The 19,325-nt window shown below is 34.0% G+C and overlaps 1 protein-coding gene across 3 annotated transcripts in view; it reads left to right on the top strand.

Moving 5' to 3' along the window:
• Positions 1-212: 212 nt before the first annotated feature.
• The window catches only part of LOC110828737 (uncharacterized), a 188,457-nt gene continuing 169,344 nt past the window's right edge, over positions 213-19,325 (top strand). For 2 of the 3 annotated variants that reach the window (XM_022061720.2, XM_087358237.1), the window contains exon 1: positions 213-387. In XM_022061720.2, the coding sequence (XP_021917412.1) occupies positions 339-387 (49 nt within the window). In that variant the 5' untranslated portion in view covers positions 213-338. The remainder of the gene's footprint in view (positions 388-19,325) is intronic. The other variant, XM_022061719.2, reaches the window with a different exon arrangement.

Below are 19,325 nucleotides of genomic sequence, written 5' to 3'. Positions count from 1 at the left end.
GTATCTTGGTAACAAGACGGAAAAGTTTAAGGACAATTTATGACGGTAATCAGTTACTGTCTGGAAACGCGCTAATTTTTAACTTTTCTAATTAACTGTCAGTTAACGGTGTCTTTTATAAAAGAAACCAACTGACGCATGCGCGTGCGAAAATATTCCGCGGGGTGGTGCGGAAGTCGCTCGTGACGTCAAACAACTCGATAGTGTAGTGTCGTGCGGGTGGCATGCTTGTCAGTTTGTGGGTGCGATCCGCTGGCAGCGCTGGGTGAAATTGTTGCGACAGTGTTGATTGTTACCGGGATGCATTGTTCTGACTCAGTGCATGTAAGAACCGCAGTATGGTCATAATGCATTCGCTGGTGCTCCTAATAGCCACAGCTCTGCTCGGTGAGTACCATCTGTGGTTGATAAGTCGTCGTAAAATAAACAAGGAATCACGTGAGAAACGTTGCTAATGTGTAACGCTAAAATTGCAGGACGAGAATGTTATTTGATTATTTAATAGTTAGTATTCACACCTTTCAAACGTTCAAAATAAATAAATCATTACAATTAAACATAACATAGAAACTCCACGATAATTATTTTGGAATACATTAAGAATTCTATTTTGAAACATATTTTACAAACGTTTAAATTATTGCATGTAATATAAATATTATTGGTTAAAATCATTGTACTTTTTACTGGTAACTTGATTTAATTCTAATATGTAGTTTCAGATCTTACCCGTGTTTTGTGGAGCTATGCAAAGCGAAACTTTATATTATAAAGTAGCGTTATGTAATTATGAACTCAGTAACACCCACATTCATTAAAATAATATACACCTCTTGTGTTTTTCTCTGTTTTTCTGCGTACATTTGTGTTTTAGCATATAAATAGTTTATTTTTAAATCAATAGGCAATAGTTGTTACAAAGCAACACTATTAGTCTAACCTTAATCACTAGACCCAGTGACTAAGGTTAGTTCTTTCTAATGGGCCCAACTGAGTACGTGACCCCCTCTCTTTTCACCGAAGGACGGAAACAGACGAAGTTTACAAAACGTTGTGTTCTTTTGAATACCAGACGGTGGACAAAGTCCGAGAATTTATTAATTCCAAGTTTAACACACTGTCATCAGAACCCTGTAAAATTGACTAACGCTATTGGTGTTTGCAGTAAACGTCATACGTTTTCATAAAAGAATTTCAAAGACTGAACTTTATAACAGTGACACTGTGGAGGTGCAAAACAAATCATTAAGAATTATTTGGATAAGCCAGTATTAGTTGTGTTTAAGTTAACAGTCGTATTTAAACTATTTTAGAACTATAATAATTAGTAAATGACGAGCTGTATCCATGGAGACCAATAACTACATAATTGTATTTATGTATATTTGTTCCGCTGCGATACTGTACGTCATGTGACTTAGGTACATGTGCCCTAGTAAATTATCTCACCCTTGTTTTGGCATGAAATTCGTTATGGTCCCTAGAAATAAATTAAAAGTCGTAGAAGAATATGTTATATTTTTCTGGTAAAAAAATTTTGATGCCAAAAAACAAAAAAAAAAACATTAGAATTCTGATATACCAATATTTGGTGGTAACTACTGAGTGAGTTTTATAATCGAATAGTTTGTCTGTCAAGAAGTTGTTATATTTGGTAATGAGTGTGTATTTGTATTTATATTGTTTAAAATGTTTATTTTTTGTGATTCAACCACTGTTGGGTCCTGGGATGTGTGTAAAATATAGTGTTTTAAATTATGTTCTTTTCGGGTTTTTTGTTTGCCTCTGTATTATTTTAGTAATCTGTATTGTTTTTAATTAGATAATTTTTACAAAAGCTGTATGGGAAGAAGTGCGTTCCTAGTCAGTGTTACTGAATTTGTGAAAATCCTTAAGTCCGTTAGTATATTTCATTCACAGAACCATTTAACGGGTTTCGACAAAAGTCATGTTAGAATTATACGCTAAAAACTGGGGAAATTTGATTTTAGTTTTTATCGGTCGACCACCTTTCCTCTTTCACAGCCTCAAGTGGAACGTAGCCTAGTTTCTAAATTATATTTAAACTTAAATGGAGTATGGGGTAACACATTTGTCCTATCAGGGTATTGAGATTTCTCCTCACCGTCCAAGGACTTCTTCTGGAGCATCCAGAGTTAGGAAAATATCACGGGTTCTACAATCTGTTCAAATGGGGCTACTTATGTGAACTCATATTTACCGGTTTTGAAATATGTAGTAGGGAGCAGTGTAAAATATTTACATCGCCAAGATCTATAATTTCTGTTCGAAATTTTCAGTAAAGTCTGTATTTAAAGAAATGCGATTATCTACGTATTGCACAAAACTAATTTTATGCAGTAGAGTTTATCAAACTGTTGATAATTTTTGCCAGTACTTATATATTTTGGCGCAAGAAACTGATTTTTAAATGTAAAAACTAAAGGTTATTAAGATTTAAATGTAGCGCATTTTTATAAAACATGCCTTATTACGTGCGCAGAGAGATATGTTCATTTACATGGTTTTCTTACCGAAAATGTTTTTTTTTTTGCTTTCAATGTTAAAATTACTGGTAAAGTTTCCCCCACTATACAACTTATAGGTGCTTGGAGGCGAGGAGTATAGCTCCTACTCATTCTTGACCTCGGCACTAGATGGGGGTGAGTGGTCAGCATCACGCCTCGGCCTCGCTTTACCCCCAGGAAACGACCCCGGTACCTATTGGACAAAAGGCTGGACGTAGAGACTAGATGGAAAAACACTCTGCCTCCACTGGGGATGGAAACACACTCTTCCAGCCCGTAGCTACGGGTAGGAGTTTTATTCATATTCAGTGCCATGTTTTGTGGGAAACTGTAAGAGTTCGCAGTGGCGCTTTCTGTCTCCTCTGCTATTGATTCGTTAGGCAATTTTAGAAAGCGGGTAATTTGAATGTAAAATACTCCTTTTTAACCAAATAAAAGAACCATTTTTTTGTATCATCCGGTATAATGTCTAGCTTACTTCTTCCACTTTAATGACATTAACTGCTGTTAACAACTCTCTTATTTTGGTGAAGAGGAATGACGAGTTAATGGAACATACGTATTAAATTTGTCAGAAATTGAAGTACCCCGGTATATTTACTCCTTTACCGTTTATTACCTGTTTTAAAATGTTCTATATTTGAAACTATAATAAATGAACATCAAATCCTGTCAAAGACTTAAAATCCCATGTAATGCATTTTAAAACTAAATGCAGAAAGCCCCGTTATCTGAATGCGTCGTTTCTCATAACCGTCTATTATCATTTAACACCTTAGTTCCCATATCCGCCGTCAAGTTTCCAATTGCCCGGTATCGGAAAATATGGCAGCCAAGGCACTATGTCGCGATGAGCGCCTCTGTCTTGAGGCAGGACTTCCGCTGGTTCAAAAGCCAACAGAACAATGACGTTCTTTTGTTACTTATTCATATTGAGGATGAAATCAGTGTCCCGTGTTTGCACAGTCAAATAAGGGAGCTAAGAGGCCAAGACCAGTCACGATTTTGGAAATGAAATTGAAGATTATTGCTAACTTTGAAGCTGAAAAACGAGCGTCATTATGAAAGTGGAAACTGTGTTTTGCTACTTCGAGGAAGTGCGCACTGAAATTAAGAACGCTAGAATCCATTCAACTCTTAGATACTTTTTGCAAGAAGAGGGATTATTTAAAGCCCTCGGATATCGAGGGCAAAATGAACTAAAATTTTATTGTGTCTCATTTAACGAGCTGAGGATGACTAAATACTGAATTTGGAACGAAATGGAATTAAGCGGTCTTGGTCAAATTTAGGTACGAATTTAAGGCATTTGGTCTCTGTGCCATAATTTGAAATCTACACCTTTCCGACTGCAAAGTTGACTTACTCGATTTCAAAGTTCGGTCCCACAGTGAAATACACATACATATTTTGTAGCTAAAAGATTCTTAATCAACTGCTAATATAATAGCCGATGTCCGTCACGCATGTACAGAGAACTTCTTTGACCAATGTCCCTAAACTGACTGCCTGAGTACGCCGTCTGAACTCATTTTAAATTCATGTGGAATTCGTGTAATGTAATTTATTAATGCAATAACAATTCTAAAGTGAAATTAAATTTAACCATTAATAGTTTAATGAATGGTTACACAAACCTGATAGTGGCAAAGTGAAATGGGCCAATTTATGGGTTTATACATTTAATATAACTGTGTGAATTATGTGTGTTGTAACATGAATTGTTTATTTTAAAACATGCGTGTCATATTTCAGTTTTGGTGTTTAAAATGCAACGGGGATATGGAGTAAAGGAAAACACTGATTACGGTATTTGTAAGAAAGTCTGAGAGTTGTTGCTTATGGAGGTCCATGCTGTGTTTCTGCTTTGTAGTCTCTAAATTCCAGTATTAAAGAAGATATGGACTAATATCCATATTCATTTTACGTTAAAGAGGAAGGTCGCTGTGCAAGACATGCAAATATGTATTTATTTATAATTTAACGACGCTTTCAAGAAACCTGTCAGGATAGCCGGTTTCTTTGCTGAGATACGAAGCAGGAGTAACATCTGAAAATAATTTCCCTTTTACATAACCTTGTCATTATTGTTATGCTATAGTTTACGCGTCTAGAATTAGAACCCTGCTTGTGAATATTTAATACTTAAATGCTTGATGTTTCAAAATAACGGAACACGTTTTTTGAACACACTTAAACAAATGTTTAAACGGTTTTTACTGATGGAAAAATGAGCACATATTTAATATCCCGTGTTATTCCTATGACGTTATCTATCATTATTTTTGAATGATATGAAGAGAGATATGTGTAAATTAAAACAGTTTTTATGACAATAATAATTTTAAAAATTAGGGTGTTTATATATCTGTGGCATATTTGTACGGTGTCTACGGTAAACCTTTTGGAAACCACTGATATATAAATATGTAGGCGAAAACAAAGTTTGTTAATTTTAATAATACATTGAATACCCTACGTTTTATATTATATTTGATATCGAATAACATATTTCATTTCCACTGTTGTTTTATGTTCGATTCACTTATTTTTCTGATTTCAAAGTTGCGCGGTTAAATAATAATAGCACGAAATTTAACTGTGATATATCTACTGTTCCTATAGTTTCAGCGTATTTGTGTAGACTATGAATGGAATCAACTAAAAAAGTTGTTAGTCAATTTAACTGTAGAGCGGATGATATCCTCCATAATTGTGTAGAAATTTACTAAAAGTAGCCTCCAAGGATGCCAAAAACATTTGGAAAACGCACGCAGAATAATTATGAACATAATCAACAGTTAAAAATTTTAATTTTTTTTATTTAAACTGCGAATTCAAGTTTGTGCTAACGCTTATAATGTATATACCCAAAGTTTACCCTTAATTTCAGTGAGTTTACATACTTTCCGCTTGGCTTCGTGTTGGTCTAGTACGTAATCAAAATTCTTGAGGAACTTTGTCACTACAAATATCTTATCCCTAGTGAACCATTGCCTTGTCTTCAAGATCACCTGACTTCAACTTCTTAGATTCCTCTTATGGTATTTGGTAAAGGATGTGTTCTGTGTCTTCTACGCAAAACAGTGTTGAGCATGCGAATATTCCGGATGCAAGAGTCGTGGGGCAAATTTCTCAGTATAGTAATAATTTATATTGACTCAAGTTATGGTCCGTTGCAAGTTTTTATGAACAATTCGTTATACATTCATATGAATATTATTGAAACGATTTCATATCATATGGATAAATACTTCTGACACTGAAGCCACGTCATGCTGCTGTTAGAGAGAAGAATCTAAGACGTTTATAACTTTCGCTACTAATTTTTAAGGTTGTTTCGTTTGCCATGTTTATTTTTCTTTTACGATGATTTCGGAATAGTTAAATCATTAGTCATTCGGTTTCTGTACGTTACTGTTTCATGCCGCATTTAAGACCTTTTTAGCTGTATTTAACTTCGAATGGAAGATTAGGGCCTTTTTCATTTAATTCTGTGGGATTTGAGATGAAAGGAAGCAGTTGTGGGCTGTTTTTAAGTTATAATTCTTTGACACGTTAAGGAAAACTACGAAAAACATCAAACGGCCCTCAGATCGAGAATTCAAACCAAAACCTCCTATGTGTAACACACTACTGTTTACTATTACAGCATTATATCATGTTCGATATATCGAATGAATTTCAGTAAAGTTTAAAATCTCACACATGATAAAATATACATTATAAATTACAACTGCTTTGCATAATTATAGGTTATTATTAAGCATAATTAACATTTTGCAGGGTTTTTAATCAGTGTTCACTGGATTAAATTCTGCTTTAATTAGTGAAAAAGGGGATGGCTGTGTTTTAAAATTCCCTTCGTGCATTGTTTTAAACCTATTTCAGCTCATTAGTGGTTTGCGTGCTATGTAGGGTAATTTACAATTTGCATTGAGTCCTGCAGTGGCAACGTAATTTTAGTGATACTTCAGTTGGATGTGCACATTATTTTTACAAACAGAATTATTTATAATACCAAGTAATCTTCCTCCATCCACCATTCTGTCATTCATAACTATCTTGAAGAAGTAGTCTTTCTTGTGAACCTGCGCTCAGCTAGTCAAGAAATACCCCGCCTTTAATGAATTTGAAGGTCAATTGCCTCTCAGATCCAAATATACCCCTCAGTATCTAAGTCTGTTCTCATCCCTTAATGCGATATATGACGTGCAAAAATGATAAAATATTTCGTTGTTTTATTCGAAACTGTTTTAGAAAGTAGACGAAAAACAGAACACTGAACTGCATAGTAACAAACATTCTGTGTAAAAGCAATTTTTATTTGTTACTGTCAAAAATATTTTAATTTTGTCACATTTTCAATGGATTTTTAGCTACTTTTATACGATAATTTTGTCTCTTTGATGACGAGATATGAACATGTACTTACCTTTCTTTCCCTTTACTTGCACGCAATGAAATTTGTGTTTTTGTTTATGATATGCCCAGTTAATAAATATCGGCATAAGCCAGCAGATGATGCCCCATTTAATTCAAGTCTCTCTTTGTTTTGTGGGACATTCCTAATTTCATACTCTAAATAATAAATTTAAATAAATAATAAAATAATATTTATGATAAAGAAACTCCTTGTTTCAGACATTCGGAATAGATAATTATAAATAGACGTATCGTTCATTCAAATAATTAACTCATTACTGACTCCTGGAAAGTTGTAATTTAAAATATGGGTGATATAAAATTTTGGGTTGACTATTTATTTAAACTACATAGAGTATAATTTCGTAAAAATTTATTAAATTCTGGATGTCTGTCTTCTGGGATATTTATTAGTGTGGCCCTATAGATATTGACCGACGTTTCAGAGGTGGTTAACTGCCTCGATCGATGTGTTTATTTCATCTCTGAAACATAAGTTAATATTTACCAAACTACTGGATGCAAAATCCCAGAAGACAGCCATCCATAATTTAATAAAAATTACATGTCTGGTAACACGGAAGTATCACGAGTGATGGTACAAGGGAACCGGTATTATTTGTTTTCTGGTGAGAGATATTTATTCGTTACTCTATTGCTTTATAAGGGAAACCTAAATTTGCGCTATATTTCCAGACACTGATTGACATGATTAAGCGTTTTTTGTCCTCTCTACAGGTCCTCTTACCATGATTACCTCGAACCCTCACCCACTCAGGAACATGTCCTCAATTAAATCATAATGTCGCAGTGAATGACTTGTCAGTCAGCCGTTCATACATCAGACTAGGTGTAGTTTAATAAAGAGACCACGGATAAGGGAAAATCTGATCGACAGTGTTTATTAGTGTTAAGGTACATGTTTACCTGCTATTATAAAGTATTTAATTAATAACTGTGAGTGTTTAGAAACAAAAGGCTTAACACACTTAGTGTTGAAGTACCTCAGTTGATTAGTCCTGGGAATAGGCTATGTTGTTCTTCGGGATTTATTGTTTATAACAGTGATATATCCCAGCCCGATCGTGTTCCTATGTCATATCACACGTTGAACCAGATGCATTTCGTGTGATCAATCTTAATGTACCATTTACTTTACGTAAACCACAAAATAGAACTAAAAGTGGGTCGTACTTTAAGGAGAGAAACTTAAGTAGGAATTTTGGATTGTGTTTTCGAAATAAATCACTTAAATACATATAATTAATACCAACATTCTAGAATTAGAATTACTATTAGCTGGTAACATGATTATATAAATAAATAATATAAAGGAATTGGTGGATTTTAAATAAATATATCCCATTCATTACAAAATAATTACTTTAAAATTAAGTAAAAAAAACAAGTTTCTTAAGCTAAGTCAGGATATAAATTTTTTTAACAAGGTGACTATGCTGCAAAAATAAAATAGTGATAGAACTTGATAATAAGAATATTTGATACAGTGAAAATGTTAAACTGTAAGTGAGGTAAAAGACAAAATTATAATTTTAATGAGAAATAGTAGTTCTCCTATTTTCATATGGAATATGAAATTGGGAAGATAAGAAGAAAAATGTCATTGGTACATTTATGCAGTAAGGGACGACATTTTGAGAAACGGCTTAGGATTTGTTTTAGATTAATAACAGATATTAAAGATCTAACTGGATATTATCACTGCAAACAAAAATGGCAGACACCACGGAAAGAAATGTTACTAAATTGAACAGACAAGATATACAGAACTGGTACTTCTGTACAAATGGAATTGATTTGTATACTTAGTAAAGCGATGCAGAAAATGGATGTGAAGTCTCAACAGACCTGAGTCCGATATTGCAGGGTGTAGTATGTAACACGTTTATGCTTCTAAAGTGAAAAGAAACTTTATATGACCTAAACTGGGAATCTGTTAGGGGTTATGGTTGCCACAGAACATCTAATTGCATTACGTGCAAAAAAGAACTTTTCGTATTACTCGCCTAATTTGTTTCTTTATAGAGAGAAATATTAGTCATGAAAAATGAGGTTTTTGTCTGTTTCAGCAAAATGCAACTTGGATTCAAAAGTTCTCTTTTAATTACCTACCCTTTGTGCGTCTATGAAAATATTACATGAATTTGCTACATAGTCGTTCCTCGTAAGTGACAAATACTATGGATAAATTACACACGAATTTGAAATTAAAACATATTTTACATGTTGGAAATTTTAAAAATAGCAATTATAAAAATACGGTCCTAGCTTTTGGTTTCCAAAAAAGTACCACACAATGGAAATGCTGTAAAATGGAAAGCAAATTTACTTTTAGCTTAAAGTGTGCTATTTATTCAGGAAGAATTGTGAATTTTTTTTTGTATTTTTGATTTAAAGAATAACATAAATTTTACGTAACTGAACATATCCTTGGGACAGAAGTATTCAATGAAATTCGAAAAACCTGCCCTACCAGAATTGTTTCAATGTGAAAATGGTATCTTGGGTCAAGACACTATACAGTCTTTGAGGTTACCAACGTTTAAGAGGAAACAGCTTACACCATCTTCAGGACAGTAGCGAGTAGAGTTGGAATTGTGGGAAATTAGAAAAAGCGAATGGGCGTGGCCGTGGGAAACAAGTCTGGTCAAATACAGCGAGGGGCTCGAAAGACGATACAAGCCAATGCGAAACTGGATAAGAGGAATCGTGTTTATCAGAACGATTACTCAATAAGGTGTAAATTTGATTGACTTTTATAATAATAATAATAATCCGTGGCGTAAGAGCTCCAGAGAGCCAAAGCCGACTAGCTTGACTGCTGGCCTCACGTTCACATGCCTAAGCAGAGGTGAACGATCATCCAACCAGATATAGGGTGACGTGTAGTCAGCACGACAAACCCCCAGCCATTGCTAGCTTTCCTGACCGGATTACGCTACCCATTGTAGCTCCCCAATTTCCTCACGATGCTGGGTTGGCACCGGTCCCATACACCGGTCGAAAATCTCATGAGAAATTGATTTCCCCGAGACTCGAACCAGCGCGCATTCCGTATCACCGGTCCGAAGCATGATTCCTCAGACTGCTCGGCTACGGCTTTTATAAAAATAATTATTTTTCCAGCGGTGATCATACAGGCGGTTGTAAAGCAAAGAACATCACCCGTGTACTAAAGTCGAGAATACGTGGAGCTTTATTCCAGTTTCCCTGCACTGCATTGTAATTAGAAATAAGAGAAATATACATAATTTTACGTTTTAAAATATTACTGTTGTGCTTTAAGACAAGGAATTAATTAAGCAGAAGCTTCTTGTACGATTAAAACACGGAAAGGTATAATGCGATTCAGAGTACAGCGTTTTTTAATTGTTTTCTTTGTGATTTTGCATACCTCATTGGTGTCAATGTGCATTTCATTCGGATAAATTTATTGTGGCTGAACTAATCATATTAGTTACCCGGAAGTTACAGCTTCCGTAATTTGTTAAGTAAATCGTATATACCCCAAATGATTATGAAGAAAGTAAGCTTAAGTGATGGTTAATCTAAATTCATATAATAATGAAATTATCTGTTATAATATTTTTTTTCTTATTACTTTGTCATCTCAAGTGTTAGACTTATGTCATGTGTCTACTATATTGAGGTTATTCATAGTTAGAATAGTTCTCTCTCTCTCTGGCAAGAATTAACACGACTTTATGTTACAATGATTCACCCTGTTATAATTATGTATTTAAGACCTTTGATTAGTCCCGACGAAAAGTTAATACATAAATTAAATTTTGGAGTCCTTTAAAAATCCTCTCAATCACAACCCGTACGTACACTGACTTTGAATTGTGATTTATTTGTAAACGTTATTTATGATTTACACCGATGGACCTGCAAAATCTTATTTACTCTATTTGTTTTATTTGTAATTTTTTTAATTTCTAGCGTTTAATTTTTTGGTATAGGGAGTTCCTATAGTGGGTTTCTCTATAAAAGATCTACCTAAAAAAGTCTTGTCACTTTAGAAACCTAACACAGCTTATAAAGACGCAAACAAGCAGAGAAATTCCTGTCACGGAAAAAGTTACGATCCTATATAAACTGTAGATGTGATTTAACTCAATGGAGCAGTACTTAGGAAACTAACACTTACTTAGCTACCAAAAGTGTCTCTCCTCTTATGCACTCCGGATGTTAATTATCGTATTTACAAGAGCATATCACACGTCCGTGTTCTGAGCTAGACGGCGTTAGTCCACACTCTGTCTAATGACTGGTTCATCTTATAATTAAAAATGTATTGGATTTAAGGTGCTCATTTATCCAGAAAGTAACAAAGAAAATACTTGTCTAATATAAGTGTACCAATACCAACATTGACTTTTAATAACGTTTATCATAACCTTGATGGGGAAATGTCTGTGATTTTTAACCTACTGACACGGCATATAACCACATAAGATTTTATTAATTTTTGTTCCCGTGAAAGCTTTACATTACAAAACTTCTATCAATCATAATTTTCTAATTCCCCCGACTCTGAGCAGAGGTTGGTAATTATGTTTAATGTTAACAAGTACAAGTGACAGGTATAATTTATTGCAGCCGTAAACATATTTTCTTTTCGAACGGTGAGTTTTAAACATTTGCTCTGTCACATGTGCTTGGACTCTGGGGCTGTGTTGTTTGTGACATAAATCTATGTTAATTAAATTACGTTTGGGGCAAAATACAACTCGAGAACAGGGAGAAGTTTTGTGAAAGTTACAATTATAGGCGATGATGAATTATCATTGCTTTGTGTGATTTGAAGCGAAAAGTGTTTGAACTCAGAACACCCTGGTCTCTGTTTTGTATGAAATGTGAGAAACATTGGTAAATTTTAAGTAATTTGGAATTTTCGTAAGATAGTGGAGATTTCAAACTGATATATTTTAAATTTTCCTAACGTCAGGAGAGAAAATCAACCACTTATTGCCATGACATCTAGGCCATTATTATCTTTCGTTGCTTTTAGCAAATTTTATTGTCTTCGTGTATTCGAATGTAATTAAAAGTGTAGAGCTGTATTTATAGCAGTTCCTTGAGACAGGCAACCACCCCTATTCGTTAAATTAAAACTTAAAGTCACACGCAGTCGTAATTCATATTTATGGAGCTGTTCAAGTGATACAGAGACGTTAATTAACAAATCATCTGATTACTTAGTTATATAGAAAATACAGAATGTCCCCAAAAAAGATGTACACACAGCAGAAAATTTGGTGACCGCTTCTAGTCAGTTGATCTCCGTTGTCAGTTTTACCACGAAGCTAACGGTGGTAATTTTGAACACCTATACTAGATAGAACCGAAAATAGAATAAAAGCATCGATTAAAAAAAGTGAGTTACATCTGTACCCTTCTTTTTACTTTTGACGTCTTCTTGCGGAATACGGGGTTTTACCAACAGTGAATGATAAAACCCCGAAATAAGACGGGAATAGTTCTTTTTCAGGTTTTTACCAACACTGTTTGATAAAACCTAGGTTTGTCTGCTAAATCAACATTCGAGCGTTTACGATAACATATATTTATGTATATGTTTATGACTCGTCACTATAATGTTGTACATAACCACAGTATAAACGTAACTTATAAGTCTTTAAACAATTACAAAATTTAATGTTTACGAGTAGTGATTTTCTGGGTTGTAACACCGTGTGCTATTGTAGATGAAGAATGAGGCAATGTCTTCTCCCATAACACTAGTCAGCATCTGCACGACCACACGGCTACACAAAACCAAAGAACACATTCTGTGTAGGATTTGAGATTCTCACGGCTGTAAGTCTAAAGATGAGTCTTCTGGGTCGTTGCCGTGTAGTCTGGTAGAAACGTGCCGACGTTTTAGAGGTCTTTGCTGCCTCCATCATAATTTTTTGTAAATTTAAAAAAAAAAGTACCAGAATAACCGAAAATTTCGTATTATTACAAAAGAACTATAAATACATATCTTAAGCTTTCACAGCGTTGTAAAAATAATTGCGTGTTCCAGTCTATGGTAAAGATTAATTGATTTTCAACATCAACTTAACAATACACCGTGTTTTAGACTGCATTTACCCCTGTCGATCATTGTTTGGTGTTCTATTTCAGGTAATTACTACTGAGATCTTCATTATTTATCCAAAAATACATTCCAAAACAAATAAATGAACGTTCATTTAATGATGCGATATCAGCTGCATAGTTTATCACGTCAAATGAGAGGATTAATTAATGATAAATTCGAAGGACGTGGAAGGAGTAGGGGCTTATATAACGCAGCATTTGTCCGCTAGGGGCGCGGGAAATTCGCAAGAAAACTCGAAATGACATCTGGCCTCCGGCCAAGAATCGATCCCCAACCTTCCTAATACTAAACCCTAACGCGATGGTCGATGCTTTTGGGGCTTACAGGCTAAGTGGGATCAATGTATGCCGCTGCACAGTTGACTTAAGTGTGTTTCCCTAATTTCTGGTATACCGAGGGATATTCATGGTATGAATATTTATAAATCATAAACGTTGCTTATGGTGCAAACCTACTATCGTTTATTTATAGAATATTTAACGACGCTTTATCAACTACGGGGCTATGGAACATGAAAGGAGATGAGAGATTTATTGCGTATGGTATATCGGAAGGAATTATAGCTTGGCCAGATTTGTCGCATTTACAAAACTGCTTGGTGCTTTAAAAAAGGAAAATTTTAGTCAGCGAGTATGCAGTCGGATTCTGACTGTACTTTCTGAAAACAAATTCGACATATTACATTTTTACTAATCATCATCATGTTAGTAACTTATAATAATAAGTTAACCGCAATAATAAATGATAACAGTAAGCTGTTTCCGGGTACAGACCAATGGCGGAATCTTATAAACATGGTAATTAACCTTCTGATTACATAAATGCTGGGAATTTGACTACCTTTGCGTACTATTTATTAGCTGGTTCATAATGACTCTTTACCATATAGTTTAATAATATTAATACGTATCAATATCAACTGATATATTTTTTAGACATATATCCATGGTCAGTGCTTAGGGCGAGCCTGTATCGGGCGGCATGTCATATCGATGTAATATATCGATGATGTTGATATCCAGCCCTAAAGATAGAGGCAGTATGTTACTCCGGCATTTTACCTGAATATCTACGGGGAGTCAAAACCCATAACAATGACATAATAGTCCTCACCGAAATGAGAACTTCAAATGTAAAAATCTAATAGAATGGTTAAATGTTGTCGCACAAAGTAACTTGTAAATATAGGACTAAATGACTTTTACAACAAATTTTTATAATCTAATATGTGACTAAATTTTAGCTTCACCAGTTGGGGATAAGATTGTTGACAATCAATTTCTATTCTTAACCGGTTTTGGATAGAGCTTTAAGTTGTAATCGAATGTTTTTTGAAAAGAATAATAACTTTAAGACATCTCTTATGTATAAATTTACTATCTTCAGCGAAATCTTGTGATTTTTTTAGTATATTCAACAACTCTCTTGCGAACATTTACTCAATAATATACTTATTAAGTCCGTGATGCAAATGTTGAGAAGATCAAGAAATTTATCACATATTACTGAAACCAATATTTACAAAAAGAGCCACTATATTGTCTTCTGTGTACGCATGAATATCGTATTTTAGTAAAATTTTATAATATCATCATATAATCTTCGCCTTATTTTCGGAAATGTTCTTTTGCTTTGATGTTCACAACCATTATTCTGTGTGTAATTTTTCTTTCCGTATCTGAGGTAAGTTTCCAGCTGAATAACAGTTATTCTTCTTGATTTCATTGTCCTTAACAAAATAAGGTTAAGGCTAAAAACTATGAGGCTATAATAAATTTATCAGAAACGGTTAAATGCGGTATGAGTTGATAGAGATGTATTAAAACACCACTCAGCAATTTGTTCGTAAGTAAATGCATTTTATCATTCATTATTTGCGAAGATATTACCGTATTCAGATAAATTATTTGACCGTGGTCCTGAGCTGTGTGGAAGCAATTTTACCTGCTGTCACACCTGATATTATAAGCTGATTACGATGACGCAGATGTACGAGTTTGTTTACATGGAGCGGGAGGGAGTGTTACAGGAGAAATAGGTCAGTCGTGTTGTGATGGGCCAGTGCTTCATTGCAACGTGTTATGCTCCATTGCACGATAGACGCTGTATGAGGTCAATACGGGTTATGAAAGGTCACAATTTCGTCGAGAAATTTATAAAACAAGGTCGAATAAAAATAGAGTTTTGTTTTTAATTACGAATCACACTCCTAAATCGCCTGTTATTATTTATGACGATAGGATAATTTATTCGTTTCTGTTGTAACATATAGCCAACATATAGTTCAGCAATGGTATTAGGTTTCTAAGTATTGATACCATATATTATAGTCATTTAATATATTTTTGTTAGGTCTTGTCTTGATATATTATTTCCATGTCACCTTTTAGTATTTCTCATTACGTACCTCAGGGGCAACGTTTGTCTTAGGTACATAAAAGTAAATACGCTGAAAATTTGTAAATAAATAAATAAATATAATAATTCAATTCATTTATTTAAGCGCTTGACAACAGCCAGATAAGGCCAGTAACAGCCAAGTACTATACAACAGTGCAGGATAAAATATAATATAATAATTAAATTAATTTCAATAATAGTAAAACATTCAAATACAAACAAATTAAACTAATATATGAATGTACCATATTAATAATAATAATAATAATAATAATTCAATTCATTTATTGAATAATAATTCACAAGTAAATGGGCTAAATAATATGCCTAAGTAATATAATAATTCAATTCAATTATAGAACAATACATTGATTCCATACAAAATAAAATATTAATGCTACATAAAAAGAATAAAAAGAAAAACAGAAAAAACTTTCAAAATGAAACATCGAAAATATGGGCAACAAGGAAATATTTAAATACAATAATTTTCTCAATTCAACCGTAATAATAAATTATATTCGTGGCGGCGTAAGGACACAGCGTCTGGAATCCATCCATTCTCAAATCCAATGAATATCAAAATGCGAACTTATTCTTTCGTTTCAGTATACGTGCCATTGGACTGCATTTATATTACGTTGTCAAGATGAACACTTTATATCGGGGCACAGTTTAAGGAAGTAGACCTACATGTGGCTGAAGAGTCCCTTAAGCACCGCTGTGCCGCTGTACACTGTCGTTAAACTCTGCAGAAGACTTAGCGACCGTGTATTTTCATTATGACCGAAGAAATGCGGAAAAGTTGTAATAAATTTCTTAAACTTCCATTGAAAGATTTATTATTTCGTATATTGGAGAAAAATTATTGTTGTTTAGGAACATCAGATTTTACAGACTCGTATTTTATATCTGCTAAGAAGCAAATTTCTTCTGTACTAGTGCATATGATTTGTATTTGTGAGTACCTCGTTCGAACATAAACTGTTATGATTCACAAGACCCGTTGCTGTAGCACATATGCACATGAATTCTCTTCATTAAATGAGATTTCAGGCTCTCATGGCGGAGACTATGAAGACAGTTTTCTTGAGGTTTCAAGGCTGTGGTACCGCTCACACTTGCAGAAGTTTGCCGAATTTTCAGAGGTGCTTACCGTCTCCAAAATCAGGGAGATGACTAAACGTATACCAAACTACATGTCAAAACATCCCAGAAGACAGCCAGCCAGCTTCAAAATAAAATCATTCCAGAATCTGCGATAACATCAGTAGTTTGCGAGTACATTTTATAGTCACTTCTGAACATCAGACCAATAGGACACGTAACACAAAAAATGATAATATGCGATAGAAAGAAAATGAACTAGGGTCTTTATTTAATATTTAACAGGAATGCAAATTTCACATCGTGTTAATAACAGGCATTATCATTTAGCAAACAACAGAAAATATGAACTGAATATAGACATCCAGGCACATGAATGTATTCAGAAAGTCTTTGCAGCGAAAGATAATTTTCAGATCAGTAACTTTGAAATATTGGTGCATCTAACTAAAATCGAGCAACAATATTGAGGGATAGACCCTATATCAAGACATGGTGTCGAATGCCTGAGTCTGTATTGACTTTTGATAAAATTTAACTGAGACTGTAATAGATTTTTATATCGTGTTTTATTTACAGTTTTTTTAAAAGAATAAGTACTCACACGTAAGTATTTAAGGCGTAATAAATTAGTACATAGGGCATATAAAGGCATATATTGAAGTAAATTGTTTATCATATAGTGGTTATTGGCTTGGTGATGAATTTTCACCAAAACGTAGCCAAAATTTAGTTAAAGATGTAAGCTAGGCTGACTGTATTCTGTTACATCATATCCACAGGTATGTAATTTTACTCAACAGTACTTGTTAGCATAATGGTAGGATAATGCTTTCCAGTAAGCCATTGTCAAATTTATTCACATCTGACACGATTATTTATTCATAATCGTGTAATATCCCATTTATGCTATGCAGATTGTAACTTAATGAAAAGTTGTAGAATAAGCGAATAATAAGATGTAGCTCCGCTGATTGCAGGTACATTGCTTTGATTTATGCGAATCAGGGATACCCTTTGTTTATGTAAAGAAGTCAGAATAGCTATTACGTGTGCTTAATGCATGTTTTTGTAAAGTAGGTCGCCTCTGTTTTATTGTTTTATAATTCACACCTACTGTAATCCCATTACTGCTCTTGTTTATGATTTTCCACACCACTATTACTTCGCTTCGAAAGGAAACATTTTCATATACACAGTAATTTTTATTTGTCTATAGGAACAAGTAAAATACGAAGTTTAGAATCAATGTTTTTTCAAACGTGTGTTTTTATTGTATTTCATTCAATTATTTCGGGATTTTCATCATATTTCTAAGTAAGCTACTTCAAAAGTATAAAATTTCTCCATGAAACCGTCTTCAATTTTGTGCACTCTTACAATAGTAAGTCATTGGTTCAGGTATAATTTTTGACTCCTACTTTAGAACTCATGACATTACTATTTCAGTTCATTCCGTCTTCTGTGAAATATCATCCTAAAATATCCTAACTTGATGAAAGCTTGCGATACGTCAATAGCAGAAGTTGCTATAATGTGATTCGGCATGTGTAAGATTTTGTGCATTAGCAAACGCAATTAAGTACAGGTAAATGTTTTAATGAAACTATAAAGCCACTATATTATGTTTCCTTCACATAAAATTATAAATTAATCAGTATTGAGGATTTGCGAGAGGACAAACTAGACCCTCAAGGCAGTGTTATGATGTGTCAGCCGGTAGCTTCTACAACCCGACGCACGCTAGTGATGATATTTGATGTGCAGATTATTGATATGAGTAGGGCATAAAGGCTCTGCAGGATTTTCCATCTGGTGGCTCTGGGTTCGATTAAAATTTCATATTGTGTTTTATAATTTCACGGCTGTCTGTCCAGTGACCCCACAAAGTGGTTTCTTCATGTTTTAGGGAAGGTATATATTTTGATGCGTCAGTGGGAAGGGAAATTTGTCGTATTGTAGAATATTATTCGTAACCAGCGATCGAAAATTTACGCAAGCCATAATAAAATATTTATTTATGGTTGAAATTTAGTTCAATTTGATTGAATTAATAATCACACAATATCGCTGTGACTATACAATACCCCACGCATGCCACATCATGTTGTAACCCGTTTGCGTCAGTTCGTCAGTTGTCTTTAAACAATCGAATTGCAAGTGCCAACGAGTGTTTCTTGTCGAATACTGCCTGGCGCCTCCTTCCTAATTAACTTGCCAGATTGAATTTAGGGATAAGTTCCCCGATTTTCCTGTGCCATACAAATTAACAGTTTCTCATCTGGTGAACCGTTTCCGGCTACTGCAGAAATACTTCACCAGATTGCATCAAACATGTAGAAAGGTGATTTCATCACTGAACGCGGTGGATACGTTCAGTACTTAATACAACGTTGCTTTTTGTTTTTGATTATTGTAATATATTTTTGACAAAAAGAACATGTGTCAGTAATGGGTTGCATTATTTTTGATCACACTATATTTCTACTTCAAATTTCTTATAAATTGAAGATGGCTGTTTTCTTGGTTGTTGCACCGTATAGTCTGGTAAAGTTCACAAGTGTTTCTGAGGTCTTTTCAGCCTCCATCATCAGTGCGATGAGAGAAGATAATATAAAATACGTTTACTGGTAGGACATTTTAAAATAATATCAGCTAGAAAACCTGTTATTATATCAGTTTGCATAATTATACTTAAATTTTCAAGCGAGTTTAGTGTAATTTGGAATATT

This window comes from Zootermopsis nevadensis, unplaced genomic scaffold (assembly GCF_977971745.1).
Source record: "Zootermopsis nevadensis isolate Lab colony 2312 unplaced genomic scaffold, Znev_1.0 Znev_ptg000029l, whole genome shotgun sequence".
NCBI classification, from domain to species: domain Eukaryota; kingdom Metazoa; phylum Arthropoda; class Insecta; order Blattodea; family Termopsidae; genus Zootermopsis; species Zootermopsis nevadensis.
Note: the sequence above shows the minus strand (reverse complement) of the source record. Positions and strands in the feature narration are given on the sequence as shown.